The 25,367-nt window shown below is 37.8% G+C and overlaps 1 protein-coding gene across 4 annotated transcripts; it reads left to right on the plus strand.

Moving 5' to 3' along the window:
- The first annotated feature begins 267 nt into the window (after window positions 1-267).
- Window positions 268-24,677, plus strand: MARCHF7 (membrane associated ring-CH-type finger 7). Of its 4 annotated transcripts, XM_062637869.1 has the most exons (11): window positions 268-408; window positions 5,665-5,821; window positions 9,927-10,085; window positions 11,982-12,153; window positions 13,697-13,864; window positions 16,686-17,802; window positions 18,040-18,209; window positions 19,346-19,455; window positions 20,847-20,960; window positions 22,784-22,832; window positions 24,527-24,677. In XM_062637869.1, exons 2-11 carry the CDS (start codon window positions 5,675-5,677, stop codon window positions 24,550-24,552), a joined length of 2,232 nt encoding a protein of 743 aa, XP_062493853.1. In that variant the 5' UTR covers window positions 268-408; window positions 5,665-5,674; the 3' UTR covers window positions 24,553-24,677. The 4 variants fall into 4 exon arrangements, 2 of the variants coding, with proteins under 2 accessions (XP_062493853.1, XP_062493854.1); XR_009968334.1 differs by lacking the exon at window positions 22,784-22,832 and having other exon boundaries at window positions 19,346-19,478; XR_009968333.1 differs by lacking the exon at window positions 24,527-24,677 and having other exon boundaries at window positions 19,346-19,478; window positions 22,784-22,838.
- The last annotated feature ends 690 nt before the right edge of the window (window positions 24,678-25,367 follow it).

The raw sequence follows: 25,367 nt of genomic DNA on the forward strand, positions 1-25,367 counted from the left end.
TGTTTCTTCACGAAAAGGAAGGAACTCTATCTTTAATGTAAAGATTGTTCAAACCGCCTTCATTTCACGACGTGCCTCAACTGCATCCTCTAACACCTGAGCTGAGGTAGGCTGAGGGAACCCCACAACACTTCAACACCGCTCACCCCAGGCCCGGGCGGACGACAAGACTGACCCCCACGCCGCCCCACGGCCCTCCCGCAGCATTTCTCGCGAGCGCTGAGCTCGGGCGGGGCGCGGGCGGTGACTGACGGCTGCGCAGCCTCGGCCCTGTCGCCATTGTGTTGCAGGGAGAGGCGGCTGGTTTGCCTTGCCTTGGTGCGGTGGCCTGTGGGCCCCGTCCGATTTGGCCCTTCCGGTGCATCCTTAGCTTCTGGGTGTCTGCGTCGCGAAGGCTGTGCTGTGAGAGTGAGTAGCGGCCGCTTACGGTGTTTGCGAGGGAAGGATGGCTCCATACGGCCCAGCCTGTGCCTGTGTGCGGGGCCGGGGCCGGCGGCTCCGCGCCAGGGTTGGGGGGAACCATTTTGTCTCCGGGCAGGCGCCTGGCTCCGCCGCCTTTCTTTGAGCAAAGCACCTCTGATGGCTTTACTCCTCCGCTCCTTCTCTGGCCGCGGAGCTGTATGATGCCCTGTGTCCTCCAGCGCCTTTCTTCCCGTTGAGGAGCTTTTTCCCCTGTGGGGCTGGGGCAGAGCGGTCGGTGCTTCCGTTCGGCCTGACGTGGGCCTGCAGCGCGGGTGCGGCCGTGGGCTTCGGTAGGGGCCTAAGCGTTTGTGGCAGAGCCTCTGCCTTCCAGCCCGGCGAGGAGGTGTATGGTGCCCTCTTCAGTGGCTCTGTGGAGCGCCCGTTGTCTTGATCCTACTAGCTCCAATATGGGGGAATAGCCCAGCCTTCATGGCATCAGCTGCAGAACCGTAGGCAGACGATCGGCATTTTTAAATATTTTTCTTGCTCTTGGCACTCCTGAGAGGCTGCTGAGTTGGTTTTTTTTTTTGTCAGCCTTCCTTGATTAAAGGTTGAGAAAATACCTCAACAAAGGATTGCACAGGCTGAGAGACTTGTCCCTGCATTCCATCTTGCTTGTCATAAGATCATGATTGTGAGTAAACACTGAGGAGGACACGTGATCTCAAGTTGCTCGGGGAGAAAGACTTGCCAACAGTTCTGTATCAAACCGTACGAAAATCTGTAAACGTAGAAGTGTAAGTCTTAGGTAAAGGTGCCATTGCATAGCTCTAAGATAGAAAACTTGAATTTACAAGCTGGGAGTGAAGTGTGTGCTTCTTTCTGATTTAGGGTACAAGAATACTGTCACCTGCTACTCGAAGAGTGGAAGTTAAAGCTCTCTTTACTGGTAGATGTAACTACTTCAGATTGCCCCTCAATTTTCGGTAGAAGGGGTCAAGGCAAAAGAGAGGAGGGGTGAGAGGTTTTTATTTTATGTATTTGCTGTCTGTGTTATTTTTTCCTTCTGAGATTACTGTGCTTTCCCACAAAGACCTCTTGGACTTTTTTCTCTTGTTATCTCTATCTGTGGCTATGTTAGGCCTAGTTGATCTTTTATGTCATATTTGGAGGGATGACAGATCAAGAAGGGTAGGACATTTGAGCTGTGTGCTCAAAATAGGCTGTTCAGCTCCGCCTCCTGTTACAACTTGGCAGTGTGTTTCCCAGGTACAACTTTAAATTTAAAAGGTTTGATTCCAGAACTCTGTTTTTTACCACTCTGGAGAGGCATCCTATATATTCGGTATTCCAGGAGACACAAGAATTGTTTCCATGAATTTTTGGTTGGTAAGTTGTGTAACATGGCATGAATGGGTGAAATAAATCACTTTGAGTGTTTCTCGCCCTGCTGTTCCCCTTCTCATTTGTTGGATGCTAGAGTGAGTAGCGTCAAAATGATGAAGCCAGAAGTGTGTTTTGTCAGGATTGTGTGTTAAGGTTGCTCAGTGAAGGGGACAGTAAGTGTGATATTTGAGTAATCTGTTCCTTTTTGTGGCAATAACAGGCTTTTAAATCAGTTAAGATTGAAATGTGATTTAGTTGTGTGGGTTTGTTTTGTTTTGTTTTTTTTTGTAGCTGTTAGTTTTGTTGCTCAGAAGTTATTTAAGGGTTGTGGGCTTTTCTTGTTGTTGGTTTTTGTTTGTTTTTTTTTTTTTTCTCACTAACTTTTGTGTAAATTGAGGTGGCTGCTTTGTTGTTATAGAATTCATTACAGCATGTTAATTACCGCTTGGGATTTTTTGAATTCCCGTGTGAGTAAACAAAATGTTCAAGGTTTTAATTTGTGTGTCTTTGTGATCATTCAAAAAAACCTCCTTAAGATGCTGATGCTGTAAAAGGGAACCGTTCTCATTCTGAAATACCCTATAAAAACAGTGTTCCCCTTGCAGACAAGTATTACTGTAGGTTTAATAATAGGATTTTATTTTCTTTTCTGAGACCACTCTTTTGTTTGGTGTTCTGTAATAGCTTAAGATTCTATGATTCTATGTTCACCTTGACCCGCCTCAGTGTGTTACCATGATCAGTGTAAGCCATATTTTTTTTTTTTTAATGAACTTGAATGGCATGCTTCATGCCCCTGAATCTTTGTTGAAATGCAAAGATAAAATCCAGTTTCCCTGAGCAGAAATTCTTTGATTAGACCATAAGGTTTCATCCCCCCCCCCCCGCCCCCTTCAGTTCGTTTCCACCTCTGCATCAAACAAGGCAGGTCTCCTCTTGTCAAATGTCTGTTCTTACCCAACTCTGATTCATCCTTTTAGCAGCTCTGTGTTATTTGCTGGCTGAGGCCAGGACTGCAGGAAAAGTGTATGGTTGTGTTAAAGAAATTAATCATAATATGCAAAATTTAATATGTTAGTTTATGTATGCATTTTCTAACATGCTGCCTTTAACTAAACATCTTTGTGTGTAGTTTCTGTAAGCTTTCTTTCCTTGGATAAAGAAAACAACGTATAGATGGTATCATCCTAACATACTCGGGTTAAAATAGGAACCTGTGCTAATGTAAAAGATTAAGCTGATTGATAGTATTGTCCTCTTGTGGTTACCTCTGGAGGAGAAAATTACTCTTGTGTCTTTTTATGTGTGTTTGTAGAAAATTCACTAACTTTGGACTCTATTTCAGCTTAGAGATAGTTTTCTGGTGTCCACAGTCTTCCACCTTGTCCTTTCCTATCTGAATGCTCTTATTTTGTCTCATCTGTGGATGGTTCATAAGCAATTTTGTTAGTACTAGATGATCTCTAAGTTAGTCTTGAAGTTCTTACAACTTTCTACATGTGTCTCTTCCCCTTGTTCATCTGGCCATGAATTTCTACTGGTAGGAGCTTTCATCCCTTCTAGAACCTTCGTGTATGCTACATGTCTGTGTCTCACGCTTTTTATCAGCGTTATTTAATTTATCTGGTTCCATACCTGTCTGAAGGAAAATGATGCAGAATGATATGTAACAAAAGTGGTCATGCTGCTGCTTTTTGTCAGGTACTTAAAAAATATGATCTATTATTCTGTGTGTCCATCCCTTATTTTTTTGTGTCAGGGTAAAATATAGATAAACAGTGCTTTGGGTGTCAGATCTCATCAAGACTGCTGTCCTGTCCAGCATACGCTTTGGTCTGTATTAGTGTGACGTTAATTTAGCTTCACAGTTTGTAACTTCAGTAGTTACTTTTTTCACAGAGCATCAGATGAATACTAGACTTCGCAGTGCATATTATGGCAGGTTATTCCAAAGATTCATTATAGTGTCTTATCTAATGTTACAAATGTGAAGAAGTATGTTTGTCACATTTTATTGCATGCATTTTATTGCACGCATGATCCACTTGAAGTGACGTGGCTTAGATTATTAGACTTGTCCTTACCAAATTTCTTTTAAACTTTCATGATGGAGCAGTGTTCTTCTGTACTTTGGAACACTGCTTAGAGCATTCTTATAAATACAGCTGTATTTACAACTTTGATAATTGCATACCGTTGCTCAATATTCGTTTAGAGGCTTAAATTTAATAAATTCATTATTTCAGGTTCCTAATCCAAAATTAGGCAAGTGAGAATTTCAGATTCCTGAATTGGTCTTGTTTAACTGATCGTAATAGAAACCAGCTTTTGTTGGTAGGACTATATTGAGTAAACTTGGGAATAGTGATCAAGAGCCTCAAGCATGTCTCTGGCAGAAGTGAATGGGTTGCTAATGTCTGAAGCATGGTGTAAAAGCTGGTGTGCTTCTCCATAATACAACCTAGTAGGTCTTTTGTACAAGAATATAAATGTTCACTTAAAGTTGGTATGGTTCATGTTCTCTTTGGGGATGAAGGTGGTGTTTATTTGACAAATAAAACAAGCAAAGAAATCCCAAACCCACAAAATTTCTACTTGCAAGAAAAATTGAGTATTAAGGCTACTTTGTTGGTAGCTCTATGACACAGCTCACAATGGAGCATGCACCAGAACAGTTGTTAAAAAAGCCTTCTGTTAAGGAAATTAACCTCAGCTGCCCAATCAATCGGGTTCTGTACAAACTATCTTTTACAGGTAGATTACGTAATGTAGTATGACTTTCAGCCAAGATTAAAAGCCCCAAGTATGTGAACTCAACTTGAAACTGCAATCAAACATGAGGTATGTCAGGATTGATGCAGCAGCTTTTCACAGATTGTATTACTGATGAGCATGGCTGATGCGTTGGAAAAAATGTGCTTTACTGAGTGATTTTCCCCCTCCCCCCCCCCCCCGATATAGCTTATTCCCATTCCCGGAAAGTTGAAGCCAGAATTAAAAGCAGTTAAATAAAACAGAATGTACCACTTCTGCAAATCACCTTGTACCAGTGGAGTTCTCTGCCATCTGTTTCAGAGTTGCTAGTTATTGTGCTACTCTTTCCACACCATACTACTGAGGATACTGCAGTTCTACTAAGCTTTTTATTTAAAAGCTACCTTTTGAGGTCTGATTCTGGCAATACCATGCTGAGGAGGAAGAATCTGGGGATGTTAGCAAGCCAGTTAGTGAACTATCTGGAGTTTCTGAGCAACAGTAAGTCAGAATATTCTTTCTAGGACAGGAATTTCTACAGGATCACTTCTCACAGAGAAAAGGTACCAGCATTTATCTCGAAATGCCTAGAGATAAGAAAAGAGCAAACAAACACTGTCTCAAAGGTAGGTTTACATATGCGTATGGGACACCAGGTGGTCTTTTGTATATGTTAATTTAATGGGAGTTGTCTCAGAAAAGTTAGATACTTCATTGAGTCAGGTAGACTGAGAATGTTGTTCTGTTGATATTTGTGTGTGTGTGTGTGTTTGTGTGACTCTTTTCACTGACTCCTGGCCCATTTTGTGTTAATACTAGTGTGGCAGAGTTCTTAAGGGCATTCCACTTCTCAGAGAATAGCAAGAATATGCTGTAACATAGCCCCTTTTGCTGTTTTTTATAAGTTTTCTAACATGGAATGGGACAACATGTAAAGAAAAGGTTACAAAAGCTAGAGTAAGAACTCCTTTCACCATTTTGGTGATGCATAGTCATACCAAAGGGCTGTGTAAATATTTGTATGTGTGCATCCTATTCATGATGCACTCAGAATGACTTGTGCATGTTTTGCATGTGGGTCCCTGTTTTAAAAATAAAATTAATTGGTGTGTCCTTTGACAGGATACAAAGAATGGAGTCAAAACCCTCAAGAATTCCTCGAAGGATCTCTCTTCAGGCCTCTGGCTCTTCACTAGGGTCTAGAACATTGACTGGAAACAGTTTAGCTGGTGCATACAGTGCAAGAGAACCTTCATGGAGATTAGAATCTGGATACCAGGTAATGTGTTATGTCTCTTCCTGTAAAGTATAAGTTAATTTAATGTCTGTTTTTCATCAAGAAAAACCCTAAACCCCAGACAAAACAAAAAAAGTGGAAAAAAAAAAAAAACACCCCAAAAAACCAAAGTTCCCCCCCCCCAGGAAAAAGTCCCATGCAGGGCCTTGCATTTAGTTTAATTCTAAAATGTAAGGATCTAATAACCAGACCAGTAACAGTATTCTGCTGTGTGAATTCGTAGTTCTAGGCTTGCCATTTGTGACTTTTGTAGCTGCACCTTTAAAAATGAGCTGTTTTATGAATGAAGGGCATTCTGATACCATGGATCTATTTTGCACTAGGCACTGCAGTCTTAAACCTGGATGAAGGGGGTTTTCTGTTGTGGGGAGGTAAGGATTTTGTTTGAACTTTGGTCTCTATAGGGTGTTACACTTTTGTGGATGATGCAAAAGTTCCAGTAATATGTTGTGGTTCTAAGAATTGGCAGTAGGCAAGAAGATGACCTTTAGGCTTTTATATCATGCTGTCACGTCAATCTGCTAATATAGCCAGGCTTTCTGTGCAATAAACAGGACTGGGGTAAAGGCATTTACTGTTCACATGCAACATTTTTCACTAACTAAATTGTTTTTGTGGGGGAGAACAGCCATGCTTAAGAGTAAGAGCTAACACTTTACAGATACATTCACATTGGAAGAGTATTATGGGAAGCAGAGGTTAAACTACTTGAAAAATTATTCTGGGTGCTGGGAAACAACAGATGGCTGTTTGGCTCAAATCTCTTATTCTGCTCTTGTCAGCAAGTTTCACCTCAATTTTGAGTCTGGAAATATAAGCCCATCTTGGTCTTAGAAATAGTAGAAACTTAACTCTATGATTAAATGTTCGTATTTTTTAATAAAATAGTTACAAGTTTGGTCCCCGCTGACAAGCTATCTGGGACATTGTATTATGTAATGCCTTTTCCAGAAATAGTTTTACAAGTAATAGAGCACTAATTATTTTTAGCACAGTTTATTTTGCCATACCAGGCATATATGTGGTCATTAGTAGAATGGGCAACAGAGAGTACGTAAGGGAAATCTTCAGTCATTTTTGCATTTTGGATTCCTGCATGTTTTTCACTGACTGTCTGCTTGGCAAAATTGACTCACAGAGTCCTACTCTTTTATAGTCTTTTATTGGTCCACACAGTGTACATATCATACTGAAAGCTGTTCATCAGAAGGTGAGCTGAATTGATGGTGTGAAGTTACATGTGTTGCTGCTGTTACCAAATTATAACACAGGAGACTTATGTACTTTACCTCTCTTATTACATGAACTGCAGTATGTTCACTGCACTGTGTATTCATTTCCTAATGAACAAAATATTTCTAATCTGAGAAATGATCTTTGTAACACTTTGGAGTTGAAACAGAGGAGAAAATGATTGTTCAGATTATGTTGTATCCCTTCTATTCTAATTCATAAAGTAGTCTGCGAGCTTGTTACACAAGACTAGTGCTTAGTGATAAATGCATAGGGAGGCTCCCTTCCTTGACTAACCTTTGGTACTTACAGAGCTGTTTAAGACTGCAGGTGGTGAGGGCAAGAAGATACAAATAGTCTAAATAAAGTTAAGTCCAGTCAGATAGGAGTGGAATGGTTGGTCCTTGTTGCTTGATTAATCCTTTAAGAAGCTACCTTAAAATGTTAAGAGCTGCTTCAGTTCCAAGCAATTTAAAATTTGTCATTTTGAAGAAAAAAAACTGTATGGCTTTCAGTAGTGCTTTGGTTATATAGAGGAAAGACAATGGAACTTGGCTTTTTAATGCAAAGTCATTTCTGCATCTGGAGACCATACCTGATAATTGCTTAACTGAAAACAATTCTTGAGACTGCTGTCAGACTTTTGAATATGTGTGTGTATGTCACACATTTTTGAGATAAGTCTAGGTGGTAGCCTCTCCTCATCTGAAGAGGCATAATAAGCAAGCTAATTGTAAATGAATCTGATGAATGCTGAATGACAGCATTTTTTCTGGGTGAGTTACAATACAAAAATAGTGTAATGGTATGTAGAAAAAAAATCTAAAATCCTGTGCTTGGTGATTCAATATTGTTAACCATTTCGCGAGACATCAAGGTGGTTTGTTGGCTGTTATTCTGTTTTCTTTTTCCCGTGTTTTTGTTTTTTTTGTTTTGTTTTGTTTTGTTTTTTAGATGGTGTGATAGGGTCAAATGTAATTTGTAAAAATGTTCTCCTGAACACATTTTTCTGCTACTGAAAGTAGACACCAAAAATACACTATCTGGTGTATTGCTTTAATAGTGAGGGTCTGACAAGGGATGTTAAATAGTGTTAAGATGAACTGAAAGAAAGCAAATGGAGAATTTTTTTTCTTTTTAAATTTCTTATGTATATATATACACACATATATATTTTAATTTTTTTTTTTTAGTTTCAGATATAGTTAGTTTGAGCTTTCCTGACACCATGCCAGATCATTTACTTTGTCTTAAAGCCACTTTTTTGATTCCCAGTATGTTGCTTGTTTTCTGTTTTGGCTTTGGGACATCTGTCAAAGAAACTATGAACACAGTGCAGAGGTGTCACAGCTACCAGACTCTATGCTGGTATTAGAACAGTAGATGGTGCAGTTCCGTTAACTGGCTTTCATTGCTGTGCTAGTGTAGGTATATTGTTCTTGGAGTCAAAGTCTTTACTGTGGTGATTCAGATGTGTAAAATTAAATGAAATTCTCAAATCTTCAGTATCTGACAGGTAGAGAAAAAGGAAAGTATTTCAAGAGCATGTAAGTGCAGGTATGGCTTGTATTAAGAGTGTTTTATGAGAGCTTTATTTTTATCTTAAAGTTGTGTAGTCTTGTACCCGTGGCAGTTTATCCGTATATGAAATAATTGAGAAACCTGATGAATACCACTGAGACTCTGAAATAGGACAGAACTTGCTGGCTGATACTTTATTTTCAGATTTAATTTTGCTTGTGAGAATGATGAGAATTACTATTTCTCCAACTTTTTAAATGGTGACAGAAACTGCTGTAGTTGTAGTATTAATAGTTCCTAGAAAGAGGATGGACAAGTAATCACTTTCTGTTGATGCGGGAGTCACGGACAACGCAGAGACGATCAATGTGATCAAGCGATTGCCAAATTTATTACAAAGCCTTAACTCCTTATATACTATTTCTTACATGCACTTACAGTGATTTGGCATATTATGATTGGATAAATGTCTTGAAGACCCTTAGTGACTAACATATAATTGGTTAAGCACAGGTGTGAGAACTTGACCTCGAAAGCTTGCCAACAGTCCACAGTTCTCATTAACTCAGTGAATTCCAGCTTCTTTTTATCTTGCTTGCTTAAGCTTCTTCAGGCCTCTCATGGCCTTGCTGTATCTTTCAGGATTATTCAGCGTTTATGTACCAATTATGCATTCTCCCGTGAGAGCACTGTCTCCACAGCTTACAAACTCTGCTTAGCTGTAAAAAAAAAATAAAAAGGTTTGATTTCTGTTAATTCCATTAATTTTACCAATTTTGGGGATTATTCTGTGGAGCAAATTAAATTGCAATCTCTTTCCTTAATTATCATCTGTTCATTGACTTTCAGTGAAACTAGTAGTGTAGAACCTCATTCCTTGAGGTTCTCTTAAGGACAGACAGATTTCTGTGTTAAACGGTTCCTGGTTTCATTAGTAGCCGCTTTTGCTTTCACAGAGAATTGTTTTCTACATGTGTAGGTTTTTTTTACTCAACACTTGGAAGTGAGGTCCTTAATTCTCTCCTGTTGCTAGAGTATCTTAAGTTGGGGTAATGCCTCAAAAGCCTTACACTTCAACTTTTTACTGTCCGCAGTCAAATGGGAGGATGGATAAAGGAGCTGATAATTGCTAGGAAGTAATTTAAAAAACCCCTTCTTTTGCCAGTGGTTGTCTCTTAAGACTTTCATTTCCTCTTGGGTATCCCTTGGGGTTTCTCATGAAGGGTTTCCAGATTTGTGATTACTTCCACTTCCCTGTGTTTTCAATATTCAAATTGGATATTAAGTTAGCTTTGAGTTATAAGTTGTGTATGACAGTTATGTTGTTCTTCAGGAATCCAGTGTATTGAATAGTTCCAGTAGAGACTGGGGTATTGGAGAAAGAGACACCCGTGAAACTCCTTGGAAGCTTACAACATCCTCTCCAACTCACTACTCAGGGACACTTGATCATCCACATTCTGGAAGATTTTTGGGAAGCAGGAGCAGATTGGTGAGAGTTGTTAATGTATTATGCTTTTTTTTTTTTTCTAATTCTTTTACAAGGATTTTACCTTGATGCTTTCTATCTGCAAACCTGCTAGCAGGGGCTCACTGTAATCTTTCTGGATAAGAGGGTATTACTAACTCATGTTATAGTCTGATGAATGGCAAAATTAATACCATTTATGCTCAGCTTGTTCTGTCGGGTATTTCTAGGAGGTGTGGGTTTGTTTTTTTTTTTCATGTTACCAGCTTTGTGAGTAAACATAAGTCCATGGTTTTAGAGATGTGATTTAGAAAACTTAGTTGTGGAGTTCATAGTGTTCACTGTGCTTATTTAGATGCTGCTTTTACAGCATATTGTGGAAGAAAATGGAGGCTTAACTGTCACCTGTGATCCAAGACTCGGGCCATAACAGCTTGTCTTAGCTAGGCTCTGGAAAGTACCTTTATAACTCCAAAAATAAATTAGTTTCCTTCTTTGACATGCTTAAGCACTGTAGAGCTTAAATCTACTTCCAATTGTAGGAGGAATACTAAAATGATAAAAGCAGACAACTGTGAAGATACTTGGTGGGAAGACTGGACAAGTGAAAATTCTGCTCACTTTCAAACTGCAAAAGATATTTGGGTACTTGCAAGTGCTACCACCTTAAATACCTGTTTGTTTTCTTACTGTCACTTAAAGGTGATAGTTTGAAATAAGCAGGGGAGGGAGGAACTAACGTGGAGATGATAGCCTTCAAGGGAGGAAGTCACAGTAGGTGTCTCTATTGATGAGATGCAGATGGAGTCTGTGGTTGCAAGTGGACTATGTATCTAGTTAAGTTAATGCTGTAGAATTTGCAAAATTATACTTTTTTTCCCATTAAGGTTAGTTTTTTTTTCTCTTCAATTCTAATGCAGATCAACATTGCTGAAGACACTCTGAAATCTCTGCTTATCAAACAGCAAATTATTAAAAGAGAAGTTGTGTGTTCAAGAGAGAAATGAACCTGGCTTTTTACTTGCTGTAGTTTCTCTGTCTTCCAATCTGTCTTTTATGATGAGATAAGAGAAATACTTTTTAGTTTTTAAAGACTAAAATGTTTTGGCATAAGCTTAGTAAAAAATGTAACAAAAGTAAGACACAACTATAACATTTAATCTGGCTGATCCTTAAAAGATCTTGGCTGTAGATACTATTTGGGAAGACAAACAGTTCAACTGAGCTTTTTGAGCTCAAATTTTATATATCAAAAAAAAAATTTCAAATAGAAAATAAATGTTCTCACTACAAGTAACCAGACAAACAGCCCATTTTTTTTAAATTTCTTTTTTATTTAGTAATAGTTACCGAAAAACTCTCTTTCAATGCTGTCAACTGCAAAAATTGCTTTGTACCCATTCTTTACCCTGAACCGTTTCAGTTACACTTGAGCTTGATATAATAGAAATATTTTTTAAACAGCTTACAAGAAGTTAGACCTGACTCCTTAGCTAAGTGTATTTTGGATTGGCAAAAAAATAAGCTTGATTAGTTAATCTGTTAAAAAAATGAAGGTGATCAGTTTTTGCTGTTTCTGGACAGCAAAATTATGGTTACTCAGAGATCTCCAAAGCTATATTTGATCATGTTTATGGCATCTTACAAGTCAGTAGTATCTTTTTCCCCTGCGACATCTATCTATAAAGGAAAAATAATGCTGATTATAATAGAAATGAGTTTGGTTTTGTTTTTTTTTTTTTGTAAGACTGTATTGCATAAACGTGGGGATAGTGATTTATGCTCAAGCATAAATCCTATGTAGTTATAGATAAAAAGGCTTTTAATCTTAAAATTGTTCTTTTTTGTGAATCTTGCATTATGTATGCTTTTGTTCAGTGGAAGTACATCTAAAATAATGTGTCAATTTTTTTATTTCAGTCTACATCATCTTCCTCTCATTTCACATCTGGGTGTTATGGTGACTCTGAGAGAACTCAGGGAGCATATTCAAGACTCCATGGCCAGCAGCGAGATAGTGATTCAAAGAGACCTAAGCTATCTTGTACATCTACCTCTTCTGTGAGAAATAATGGCTTGACTGCCTTTTCAGGTGAGAGGTTGCTTACTAGAGCTGAGTTACATAAAAATTGTCTTTAGTAAGATCAGGTTTTCTCAAGTTTTAAAAACTTGCTTTGAAATATGTTTTCAGTTTTCCTAAGTATTAAAAGACTGTGCCTAACAGAAGAGTATACTCACACTGATGGCAGTATCTGAAGTTCTGAGAATGCTGCTAATGTGGTCTTTTGAAAACCCAGTTGTACTCATGTTCCTTCAAAACTGTTAACTGTACCTATTCCATTTGCACTAAAGCTGAACTTCATGGTTTAAATGTATCTTAATGGGTTAAGATTTCGAGGAAAGAATGAGTGTAGCTACTGTTATTTCATGAGTAATATGAATAATGAGTAATAACTACGTGTGCCAGGGACAGCAGAAAGGGAATTTTAACTTTACTTAACTCTGTTTCAAGAAGCGCAGTGTCATGGCTGGTTAGAGCACTGTTGTTAGGGGTCAGGGAAGAAAGAACTCTTTTTTTTTTTTTTTTTTTTTTTTCCCCAAGAAGGCCTAAACTCATTCTGTAGGCTAGGTGAAAATAAGCATTCTACACCAGGAGCTCCTTCAGGAGAACGTGAGGTATTCATTAAAGCTCTAAATAAGTATGCTGTACTTGGATAGATATGGGTTAAACAATATGCAAATGAAAGCCTAAAGGTCAGGAAATAACAGTGAAAAACTTAATTGGAAATTCTAAGCAGACTGTTCAATTTGTTCAGATTACCCTTGCAAAGATGCAAGGATGTTCCTTTTTTATATTCACCTATGAAACCACACAGCCATCCCCCCAAAAAAGTAAAAAATTCTTGCTCAAAATCCAGTATTGCTGATGATGGTCATTCGCCAGAAGTAAGAAACCATTAACGTTTCTTGTAATGGTATAGGACCATAGTGTCTTTCCATTTTTAGATTGGTTGTTCGTTTTACTGCTGACCAATGAATGTTTAAATTTGGATTTATAAGTTAGTACAACAAAATCAAGGTGGATTTTTCAGAGCCATTGAAGAGCACAGGTTTTATTCACAGACGAAGTAAGTACAGGTCACTATTCAGTTGTTGGAGCTGTTGGGAAAAAAACAAGTGCCCCTTTGAAGTGTTTACTCTGCAATATGAGCAAAACCAGTATTAGTCATAGTTGTGTCTAAGCTGCATTTAAGCTGTCTTTCTGGAAAAAGAATTTTAAAAGCATCATTAGAATGGCAGCACTTACTAAGTTTCATGCTGCTGTTTTGCCATATTGCAAAGCCTATTAAATAACTAGCTGCCATTAGAAGCAAGATGCTATTTCTCTTCCTCCTCCTCTCCTGTATGAGTGTTAAATGGTCTGACTCTTCACAAAAGTGTTATTACTTTTTTCCTGTTTAGCTTTCAGAACTAACAGCAAGATTAAGTAAGTGCTGTTTACTCTTGTCCACTTGATCAGCTTAGTGGCATTGTAAATTTGCACCTGATATAGTATAACCAGTATGTGCGTCTAAGTTGCAGGTTTAATTGGTGTCTAAATGATTACAGAAACATAAGATTTGCTTACTTTATAGATTCTTCTTGGAGGTGCAGTAGGATTCCTAGATCTTCATCAGTGATGCTTGGTTCCCTTGGAACTGAGCTGGTGAGAGAACGAAGAGAGTTGGAAAGAAGAACAGATCTGTCTGTTAATAATCTGGTGGATCACAGCTACAGAAACAGTGACTTTTCATCTGCAACATGTATGTATTGTACAACTGTAAGCCTGTAAACCCATAGGTTGCATGCTCGTTAGCTTTTTTGTGCATTCTTTGAATTTTTTATTCAAAACACAAAGCCAAAATATCTATTTAATTTTAGGGTACTCTTTTAAATGAAGTTGGCTGGCTACTTTCAGTGGGTTGGCTGAACCATCAAAAGATACATGAATGTTGTAGCTTACAGATGCATTCAGTTATATGAAAATGCTGTTGGTGCTTGCCGCTGTAACAGTGTGAGTAGTCAGTAAGCTTCATGTTCATCTTAAGATTTCTTTAACATTTTTTTCCCCATATGTAAATACAATTTGACTCAGGAAGGGGTTTTAATAAAGGTGCCCATATTGTATGATCTTTTTTCATTTGGGTTCTCTTTGAGTAGTTAGGGGAAACTGCTAGAACACTGAAAATAATGAATAAGCACATACTTCACATTAGGTTAGAGGCTTGTTCCACAGTAACTGCTAGAACTAGTGTTGACTTCTGTACTGTCATTTTCACTTTCTATTCAGTACTGTGGCCTTTCAGAGCTGTCTTTGAGAAAGCTTGTTGTCTGTCTTGATCTGCTTCCTTTTGCAGATGCATTAGTGGTACTTAATAATGTGTAATTAAAAAAAAACAAAACCAAAATGACCGCAAACCAAACAATAAGCCACCAACAAGTAAAAGAAAAAACCCCCAGTGCAACTCGCCCCAAAAAACCAAACCAACAAAACCTACCTAACAAGAAAAAACACTCCCCCCACACCCCCCAAAATACAAAAAACATATGTACAATTATAGGAGATAAACAGAAAAGATAAAAACTAGTTCCACATTTCATCTTGCAGTCTTTCCTTACCACAAGGGTATGATTTAATGTTGTCATACTCTACGCCATTTTAATAAGTGGACAGTTGGGAGTTTACGTGGTAGAGCCTGATGGGAGAGATGGATGGGTGGAGACCCTTGCTTTGTGCTGTCCATGCTGCTTTTCTAGCAGTAGTGACACTGTTAAGTGCTATAAAAATAACTCCTAACTGTGTTCCCAGCTGTGTAATCAAAACCATATGGCAGATGCCTGGCATCTGTGCAGATGTTTCTTTAGTTAGAATCTGCCACATAGTTGCAACAATAGTGATTGCAATGCACAGCCCATTTAAAAAAAAAAAAAGGGAAAACCAAAAAAACCAAAGCCGAAAAAGGCCCAACCAAAAAACCCAAACGCAAACAACCCCTCCCTCCCGACCCAAAAAAGCAACGACATCAAAGCTATAAACATGAAAGGTTTAAATTTGAGAGTACATAGAGAAATCTTCTGCCTCCTGTCTTTATCTTTGCTTGTTACGTAGTTAAAATATTGGAAGTATTTTCCATTTCAGTGAGGTCAGTGGGCTTCAGCTTCTTTCTTCCCTCCCTGCCTTCCCCCTCCTCCTCCAATCTAGCCGTTTGAAGAAGGAGACTAGCTGATGTTAGCCTGCTCAGCTGCTTCATGTAATGTTGACTACAGTTCAGCTACAGTAGAGTTCTCAGTGTGTTGAGGTACTTAACAGAATTTATGGAAAATATGCTTATAACAATCATGGAATGGTTTAGGTTGGAAGGGATGTTCAAAGGTCATCTAGTTCCAAATGCCCTGCAATAAACAGGGCCTTCAACTACATCAAGTTATTTAGAGCCCTGTCCAACCTGACATTGAATGTTTCCAGGAATGGGACATCTACCACCTCTCCAGGAAACCTATTCCAGTGTTAAACAAGCTTCATTGTAAAATATTTCTTCCTTTCATCTAGTCTGAATCTACCCTCTTTAAGATGACAACCATTACACTTTGTCCTCTTGCTACAGGCCCTGTTGAAAGAAATCTATTCTCAATCTTTCTTACAAGTCCACGCTTAATAAGCAGGGGAGGACACAAAAGTGTGGTGATAGTTGTCTATTTGAGTATAGGTAATCAAAATTACTGGGAGAGCAGATGAGATTACTAATCCAGAATGGGTAACTCTGATTTTGCTTAAACCAGTTGCATAGCTGAGCAAGGGAGCTAACTTAGTTGTTGCATTTCTTTGCTAAAAGTTAGATAACCCTTTTAGACTGGAGCAATGGAATTACAGTATTCCTAGGGTATTCTTTTTATTTTTGCATTCTTGGTTTAAAACATTATTGTAGTAAGATACACATCTAATTTAGATACTATTCAGTTTCTTGTTATCCAAAGCCAATAATTTTCTGCTACCTTTAAGAAGTGTTTAACTGCAGCTGTTGATGATTTTATGGTGAGAAGAGTAAGGGTAGCTTGTTGTAATAGATGAGGAATATACTTGGCTTTATCCATGCATTTGTTTTGGGTGCTCTCATGTCTGCCTCATTGCTGAGATTTTGATTTATCTTTCTCAGTCTAAAGGCAGAATGGACCTTTAAGTTTTAAATAGTATTGTGTATAGTGTGCTGTTCTTAATTTGTATGCTATTCTGATATAACTTCTGACAGATGGTCAGAATTTCATATTTGCATATAAGAAAGTGAGATAATCTGAAGATTTGGGGGGATATTAAATTCCAAATGGATTTTCCAGACTAAAATAAGTCTAGGTTTCAGTTTAACTTCAGAATTCTGGTAAGTAAATGTAAACTTAGTATTACTCTGGAATCTTACTTGCCAAATTTGAAACAATTTTGATTAAGGAGCACAGAATCTTGCCTTTTGTGTTTATGCTTTAGAGTTACCCATCTGGAATGTAATAATTGGAACTCTGCAGTTATCCATCTAGAACGTAGCAATTAGAGCACATCTTGTTATACTATTTTCCTCTGCTTTTCTGTAACAGATCTTCAAGACAGGCCTGCCTCTTCGTATGCAGAGGGAGCAAGACCAAAAGAGAACTCAATAAGCACTTTGAGGCTGAATGCATCCATGAACCGCCAGTTGCCTTCTGATCATCAGCCATCTCTTTTCAACAGAGACTCTAACATGAGCTCTTCAAGATTCAGCTATTCCTCAAGGCAAAGGAGAAATGAATTGGAATCTCCCCAGAGGAGCATGCAGCCAGCATTTTCTCTTACTGCCATTAGAGATGAAACTCCTTCTTCAAGTGGTTCTGAAAGGGTTTTATCTTCTCAGAGGTCATTGAATGAGCCTGCAGCTGATGGTGAAGGGAGGCGCACAACCAGACAGCTTCTGTCTCGTTTAGCATCTAGTATGTCATCTACATTCTTCTCTCGAAGGTCTAGCCAAGACTCATTGCATACCAGATCATTAGGCTCTGAAGAGTCAACAGTAGTCCCGAGAGTTCAAGCTTCTGCTCTGTCGAGCAGTAATGGAGCTGCAACTCCAGAAGTTCCAGGACTTCAGACATCTGAAGCTTCTCAGGGATTTAGTTTTCTTAGACGAAGATGGGGTTTATCAGGAGTTTCACAAAATCATAGCTCTGATTCAGATGGGGAGAGTTACAGACGAGACTCTGAAAGCAGGAGTACAGGATCCTGGTTATCATCATCTTTGAGGAATAGATGTACACCGCTCTTTTCCAGAAGAAGAAGAGAAGGGAGAGATGAATCGGCAAGGATCTCGACCTCTGATACAACTGCTAGAGCACAGCATATCTTCAGAAGAAGAGAGTCAGGTGAGGAGACCTCTCTTCAAGCATCAGATATCCCTCCTTGGGCTTCTGTTAACAGACCACCAACACCTGCAGTATCTGGTATTCCTACAGCTACTGCCTCCCCACCAGATTCAACCCACAGTAGGAGAAGTTCTGGAATTCTGCCTGGTTCTCTCTTTCGCTTTGCAGTGCCTCCAACATTAGGAAACAGTCTGTCTGACAATCTTATGATAACTGTAGATATTATTCCCTCTGGCTGGAATCAGTCTGAAGGACAAGAAAGTAGCAAATCTAAAATACCACCATCAAGAGACCCAGAAAGACTCCAGAAAATTAAAGAGAGGTAAATTAGTATGTTCTTTTGAGATAATGAAATGTACCTGACTTAACATGAGTTTTCTGTAATCTTGTTAAGAGGAAACTTTAAGTGGCAGCTCAGTCCTGTGTCAGCTGTGTTCTCACTTGTCTTCAGAGAAATCTGTTTTAGTCCTTGTTGGTTTGAGAAAAGTTTGAATGGAACTGTGATTATAAAAAGTCTTACATACAGTGTGTCACGTTGTTTGTTGATACTCCTATTCAGCCTGCTTTTAGAAGATTCTGAAGATGAGGAGGGTGACTTATGCAGAATCTGTCAGATGTCCTCATCAAGTTCTGACAACCTTTTAATAGAGCCATGCAAGTGCACTGGAAGTCTGCAGTATGTTCACCAGGAGTGCATGAAAAAATGGCTGCAGTCCAAGATTAATTCAGGTAAAGCAGACTCAAGACCAGGATAGACTTCCAGTTACACTGGGGGGCTTATCAGGAGAATTACTCTTCTAGTATCAAGGTATTTATTTGAAAAACAAACAGCTGGGGACACACAAAAGAGTGGCACATACACGCTTATTGTATGTCTGTGCAGCTTCTCATGTGAGTAGATCCAATAACTGTCATGTAGACATTTGCATTTTTGGGATTGTCTACTAAGAAATTAGAATATAACATTGCAGAAGCGTAGCTCTAGAGCTATTCTACAACTTTGTGTGAGTTTGTTCCCTACTCTCTCGTGGATGTGGTTCTAGTTGTTTAGACTTGTAGCCAGGTGACTAGCAGAGTGGTGGGGATTTGACAATCCAAAAATGTTACTGCCTCCTGTTCAGGGCAGCTAAAAACTGTTTAAAAAAAACAAAAACAACTTCAAAGTGCAGTAGAATTTTAAGAAACTTCACAAATGGCACACAGTACAAATGTTTTTAATGTAAAGTTTGTAATGTAAGTTATCTGTAATAATAAGATTTAAAAAAAGTTAGCTTGGTCGAAGGCAGGAAGGTCATGGAATACTTTTTCCACAGGAAGGTGCTAGCATCTTTCTACTTTTTTACTTGTTATTAGAGGACCCACATCAGAGTAGGGATATACTGGAAGTCTCAGCCTGTAGAAGAAATTAGTTTGAGGTATTTATAAGACATGAAATCCACCATAAACTTCCTTTGTTCATCTTGTTGCCTATGGATCAGCTTGCTTTAAACCTGGTTCTTTGAAGACAAAATGCTACTCTGGCCATAACTTTAAGGTATTCCAGTATATTTATTATTACTTTTGTGTATTTTTGGATTACTCTGTAGAATTCAAACAGCTCAAGCAACAATTTTATGCCAGACTTTCAGTAAGAGGCATGAACATGAAACAAAATATGTGGAGCTGGGCAGAGAATAAACATGCTATAGCTTTTAAATTCTGATATTAGCAGATAGAAGCTCTATTTGTATTAGAAGCTTTCTTCTAACCTTGCTCTGCAAAATTAAGTCAAGATTTAATTAGAGTTTGTCATGCTTGTATAATTCTGTCATATGTCATAGATAGTTGTAACTTGATACTGACATTCCCCTGCTCCTCCCCACCAGGTTCTTCTTTGGAAGCAGTAACAACTTGTGAACTGTGCAAGGAGAAGTTGCATCTGAATCTGGAAGACTTTGACATTCATGAACTCTATAGGGCACATGCAAATGAACAAGTTAGTATATTTTGCCTAATTTGGTAAGTGTTGATTTAGTGCTGGGAGGGTGCTCTTTAGAGAGGGCAAATGCATCTCCTTTTCAGAAGGACCGTTATGCATATAGAGTAATGTCAACATGGAACAGATTTTTCTCCTTAATATTCAGACAAATTCTATCTTCCTGCTGTGCTTCCTATAGCTGAGCTTTCAGTAAGTGTAATATATCTTATCCTTTTCTTGGTTGCAGATCTGTCATCTAGTTTTGCAGTCCAGTGTGTCTGCCACATGGGTGCAGTGGGAGTACTAGTATGGTTAGATTTAATTTTAAATTAAGTCATTGTCTTTGTTTTTAGCTATTTTTAACACGCCTTAGTAATCATTTTAAACATACCACTTTTTAAACATAAAACTTTTTATTGTATTCATTAGAGTGGTAGAAACCAGTCTCTTTACTAACAGCTTCTTGGTGCTCCTTCAAGTACTTTCCTAAATTAAAAATAATCAAAGGCCCATTAGTTTTACTCTTGTCATATAAAATACATTCTCTTAGAACTACTGGGTTGTATAGTGTTTGAAAATGAACAAATAACAAAAAGCTGGTGTTATTTTAGTGAAGTTTATTCAGGGAGTTTTTCTTATTCTCTGAGTTATTCTATGAATACAGAAAGACTAATGAAATTTACCTGCCTCAGAAGTTGAAAGAAAATAGTGACACAAGTTTTGAGGGCAAACATCAATCTCTAATTTTTTTTTTTTTTTTTTACTGTTTAGCAGAAGCTGTAACCCTGCTACTCTAGTTTCCAGTACTTGGGCGAGACTGTGAAAAGTCTTTCTCAAGAGTGCCACCATCTTAATTTTTAGCACTGCTGACTGTTACAGTCACTGTATTTCAATAGAAATAAGAACCTTGAAACTTTTACTTAAAGAATTGATTCTAAATGATCAGTTCAGCAGTGGCATTTTCAAAGCTTATCTTAACACGGGAAATAATTTCTCAAAACATTTATAACATCATAAAGTTCTTACAGTATTTCCCTTAATTTGGCTTTCTGTAAAGTGTTGGGAACACTGAAAAGAAACCAGCAAAATTTGTTGCTGTTATCTTCCCCAGTGATACAATACTTGGATTTTCAGATTTCTTTCTGTGAACTTAATCATGCTAGTAAGACTTGAATAGAAAAAGTTCTACAAATAATCTTCAAGGATAACATTAGATCTGGGGTGGGTGGGAAGAACCAGAACTGTAAGTAGCTTTTCAGTAATATAATTTTAATTTTTTTTTTATATTTCCTGGAACAGCTTGATCAAATATATAAAGTTTCCTGTAAAATTTATTTCTTGTTCTACTTCTTGAATACTCTATGAAGACATCGCTGACATTCTGAATGTTTCTTTTTATCTCCTTTAAGGCAGACTATGAATTTATCAGCTCTGGTCTCTACCTTGTAGTGTTGTTACACTTATGTGAGCAGCGCTTTTCTGATATGCTAGGAACAGCAAGTGAGGCCAGCACACGTGTTAGAGTAAGTATGCAGTGTTTTCATGGGTGGAATTGCTTGTAAAGATAACTTGGAACTAGATTGTTACCTTGAGCAACCTAGGAACTAGATATCCAGGAAGCATGCTTATTCAACAAGTTTATGTCTGGGTTTGTTGATGCAGTAACACCGTGTTTTGATTTTAAACTGAGGGTACTACTTTACTGCAGTGTTGCAAAATTATTTTTGTCAAGGTTATTGGTAGTTCATTGCTTTGCTTGTAATCATGGTTATTGTGAATTTATGCAAAACTGGGAGGTTAACCTCCCTCTGTACAAAATATGCGGTTGAGAATGTTGGACTACCTTATTTGATTGATTTTTCTCATTATGCCAGTCTACATTGCAAAGGTCTAGGCCTTGCAGTGCTTCTCTGCTGAACTGTGCCTAACAATATATTCGTATATTACATTTTGAAACTGACTAGCTATAGTATGGTTTTCTGGTGTTAGGCAGTTCTTTTATTGATTGTATGTGATTGGATTCTTGTTACTTAAATGACTTGACTTATAAATACGGTAGGTACATATTTTACCAGTAAGAGATCATCATAGAAAGTTATTGTTGCATAGTGACTCATTCAGAAAGCCTGTATTATACATGTTTGTTTGACTCTAGGTAATTATTTGGTACCCTTTGCCAACTGAGCTCCTGAAAAGCTGGTGTGATTTTTTTTTTTTTTTTTAATTTTTTTTATTACATACAAAGTGACAATATTACCATTTAGCTTGTCCAAGGCTTATTGGAATGGCTGCTATCAGGTACTAGCCATCTAGGATAGAGGCAGGACTGTGCTCTAATCTCTTACTGTATTAGAACAGTGGTTCTCTTTTCCATACACATCTAACGTAGAGCTTGTATTCCATGATCCGCAAACAAAATGTCTAGTTTTACTCTGCTACAGGTTTAGAGATATAGAATATTAGCAAGCATTCTGTGCAGGTTATTAGCTTGAGTGTATTGCAGAAATAAGATGTTTTTACTGGTAGGAGGCAAAATTATGCAGTTGTGTGACACTGCATTTGTAAACTAGTGAGAACACCAACGTCTGATGCCAAGCATACAACTTGAGCTATGGGAACTGTAGCATTATATTCTTGTTTCATTTTGTTTGCTGTGTCTCAACATCTAGACTGTCACTGAAACTGTCATGTAGATTGTCACATACAAAAAAAAACCCCACCAAAACTAATGTGGCTGAGACATTCAAATTTGCCTGAAGAACTTGCGTTCCTAGGGATTTTGGCTTTGATTTTGATACTACATCCTTGTAAGATTAAGCTGCCACCATTGTCCAATAGTAATTGTGCTCTTAAACTTCTTATTTACAGTTAAAATCTTAAGTGTATTTATGTATTTTTCATTAATCTCATTCAGAGGCCTCTGTTTTGCCGTAGTAATAGTGAAGTAAATGAAATGGATCCAAATAATGCAGTCCTTACAGGTTATGTGATTAATTTTTTTTTTTACAATTTCTAGGAACAGTTTTCATAACACTGGCACTTGTTTATGTATTTTACTTTCAAAATTGATCTATTTTACAGACTGTAGACCATGAAGATGATGCCACTAACTGCTACCAGAAACATTTGACATACAGTGGAAACTGAAATAAATAGCAATTTGAAGCCTAATGTGTGGGATTTATATTAAATTTTGCATTGATTTTTTTTATTTTTTTTACAACTGGGATGAGGTTTTGGGATGTGAAAACTAAAGAAAAAGTGAAGAAAACTTTGTTAACTTGTTGCAAATTTCTGCAGATAACTTTGCAACTTTTAAACTACTTTCTCTCTGCCTTGTTTCTAGTTTATTAACCTTGCAAGAACTCTTCAGGCACATATGGAAGATATTGAAAGTAGGTGCTTCCCCTCTTCCTCTCCCCTCCCATTAGATCAACTCAGAGCTAAATGAGTACAATCCTCCTTGCCAAGATTCATAATACTGAACTTAATTACTGAAAACTTGATTTTACCCAGCAGTGCTTTTTCCATTATCAGTAGAATTATTCCAAGGTTTTAATTCTCCATGATTGATTTCCCAACAGCATTCTGTTTGGACCACAGAAGCGTTTTCTGCAAGTGTTAACAAGATTCCTCACTAGTTACAGTTTGGTTATTGTAATTCTAGGAATACACAGTTATGGAACTGGTGGTGACCTGCGGGTTGTAGCCATTTACACAAGTCCTAGTAGAAAAGAAATGTTTGAAGTTGAGTTTCACTGCACTTAAATTACCATACTTCTCTTGCCATTTCCTCTTCTCCCCCCCCACTTTTTTTTTTCTATCCACACTTAACAGCTGTATGTATTCCCTGGTCTGGCCTACCTACTTCAGGAATGAAATTTAACAGTTGCCAGTTTTGGCAAAGGACTAGCTTACTTTTTGCCAAATAGCTTCTTCAGTGTGTTTGAATTCAGAACTATATGCTGGGCACAATGAATATGCAGTAGAAGGGTAGCTAGTTGATCTGCCGTTGTTTGTTTGCTTGCTTGCTTTTTTTTTCTTTTTCCCTAGTGTGCATGTGAATGTTTGAAAACATACAAAGCTTGTATGTGAATTTTCAATGCACTGGATTTAGACTGTGATAAGGGATATTGTGTGTGTGTCTTCAGTTTTAGTTCAAGGAGCAGAAGATGATTTGAAGATTATTATTTCTGCATTCAGAGCAAAGGTGGACTTAAGTTTGGAATTTATTCCTGAGTTATGTACATCCTTGTTAGAGTAAAAATTAATGTTGTTATGTGCCATTTTACACAGTAATCTAATCTATGTTTGATTCAGGCCTTAACTTGCAGTTGAGGAATACTGAGGTTTAGATTTATCATTGATGGTACTTTGGTTACATTTCTCTTTGAAGAATTGGAGAAATGTTTTGTTTTGTGTACAGAGATGGAGCAAGTTACTTGAATATAAATACTTCATTGCCTGCAGAATTTGCAGTATGTGTTTGTTTTGAAGTATGTGTTTGTTTTATAAGTCACCTTGCAGCAACAAAATTCTGTGCATAGGTGGGCTTTATGTTCATTTTGCATATGCTGAAAGAATGGGGTTGGAGAGAGGAGCTGTTTGCAACTGGGCCCGACTTAATTGCATTAAGCAGTATATATACATTAAACAAAAAAAAGTTTGGTTGGACTGCTGAATCTTTGTAGGTATTTTAGTATCCAAATTACTAATTTCAAGTCATTTCTTTCCCTTGTGTTGGGTGCTGCTGTCATGGATTGAATATATTCTCCTCTACTGTTGGAATTAGCCACTGTAAACACTACACAAAACTTGAATCTCTGGCGTAATTAAGTTTTCTTCCTTCTATTTTGAGGAAGAACAGCAGGAGGACGCTGCATTTCATAATGTCAAGATTTGATTTGAAAATGCTGTAATTTTCAGATGAGATGCATTTAAAAATTAAGCGGTGTAATTACACAAGGTTTAGGCAGGTATTATAATCTGCTGTTTAATATTATAAAATTAATTTTTATCACTCAAAGTAGTGGAAAAAAAGTCACAGGCATTTGCCAAGGCTTCTGATTATACTGTGTTGTTCCGACAGCTTCTGAGGACGATTCTGAAGACTGATGCTGTTAGAACTTTAATACTGCAAGAGACAAATGGAATTGCTGCGGAAATGCTGAATTGGCAAGAACAACATCAACATGCATTTGCATTTTTCCTCTCCTTAGTAAAAAGTGTATTGAATATTACTGTAGGTTTTGAAGCATTGTTGAATTCAAAATCGACTGCTGCACAGTGGAACTCAGTGGACTTGAGGACTACTCAGCATGTGCAAGGATTAGATATAAAGCTTTGTTTTGGAAGACATCTGATTTTGAATATTTAAGGAAGCTATATCTCCCTCTGTTTCCTTCTTCCTGTAGTCAGATTTCTGGTTTTGTCTACCGAGTTTTGGTCCTCTCCAGGCAGTAAGTGGGTTTCAGGGTGAGGGTGGGCAGGGAGGGTGGGGATGTCCATGTACTTAAATAAGTTTTTGTTTGGTTTTGTTTTTTTTTTTTTTTGTTTTTTTAAATGCCTGTGTTGCTGCATCATATAATAACTGATTGCTTCCAGTGTTAATGAATGAACAGGAGGATGAGCAAGATACTGACGAGATTGTTTGTTTGATTTTGGTTTATTTGAAGATTATTTAACTCAAAAAGCAATAAGAACTTGCAGAGGTCTTCTCATACTTAGTGATGGTTTTTTTTCTTATGTATTGGTTTGGAAATTGGAGACTATATTTGATATTATGTGGCTGTTCCATTATGAAATATTGCAGGTGTAAACTCTTGCATTTCAGCATTCCTGGCAGATATGCAACTTGATAAAGACCTAAGGTTGTTTAGTTTAATCAGACTTTTTTAGATCCCACCTTCACTGTTCAAAGCACTGGCTAT

Source organism: Pezoporus occidentalis, unplaced genomic scaffold (assembly GCF_034315485.1).
Source record: "Pezoporus occidentalis ecotype Australia unplaced genomic scaffold, CSIRO_AGI_Poc_V1 ctg54, whole genome shotgun sequence".
Lineage (NCBI taxonomy): Eukaryota > Metazoa > Chordata > Aves > Psittaciformes > Psittacidae > Pezoporus > Pezoporus occidentalis.

What these genes read in the sequence shown, in the direction of transcription:
- MARCHF7 (XM_062637869.1), top strand. Translation starts at nt 5,675, where the DNA reads ATGGAGTCAAAACCCTCAAGAATTCCTCGAAGGATCTCTCTTCAGGCC. An exon ending in GATTAGAATCTGGATACCAG is followed by an intron (nt 5,822 to 9,926) that starts GTAATGTGTTAT and finishes GTTGTTCTTCAG; the next exon opens with GAATCCAGTGTATTGAATAG. An exon ending in AGGCCAGCACACGTGTTAGA is followed by an intron (nt 20,961 to 22,783) that starts GTAAGTATGCAG and finishes CCTTGTTTCTAG; the next exon opens with TTTATTAACCTTGCAAGAAC.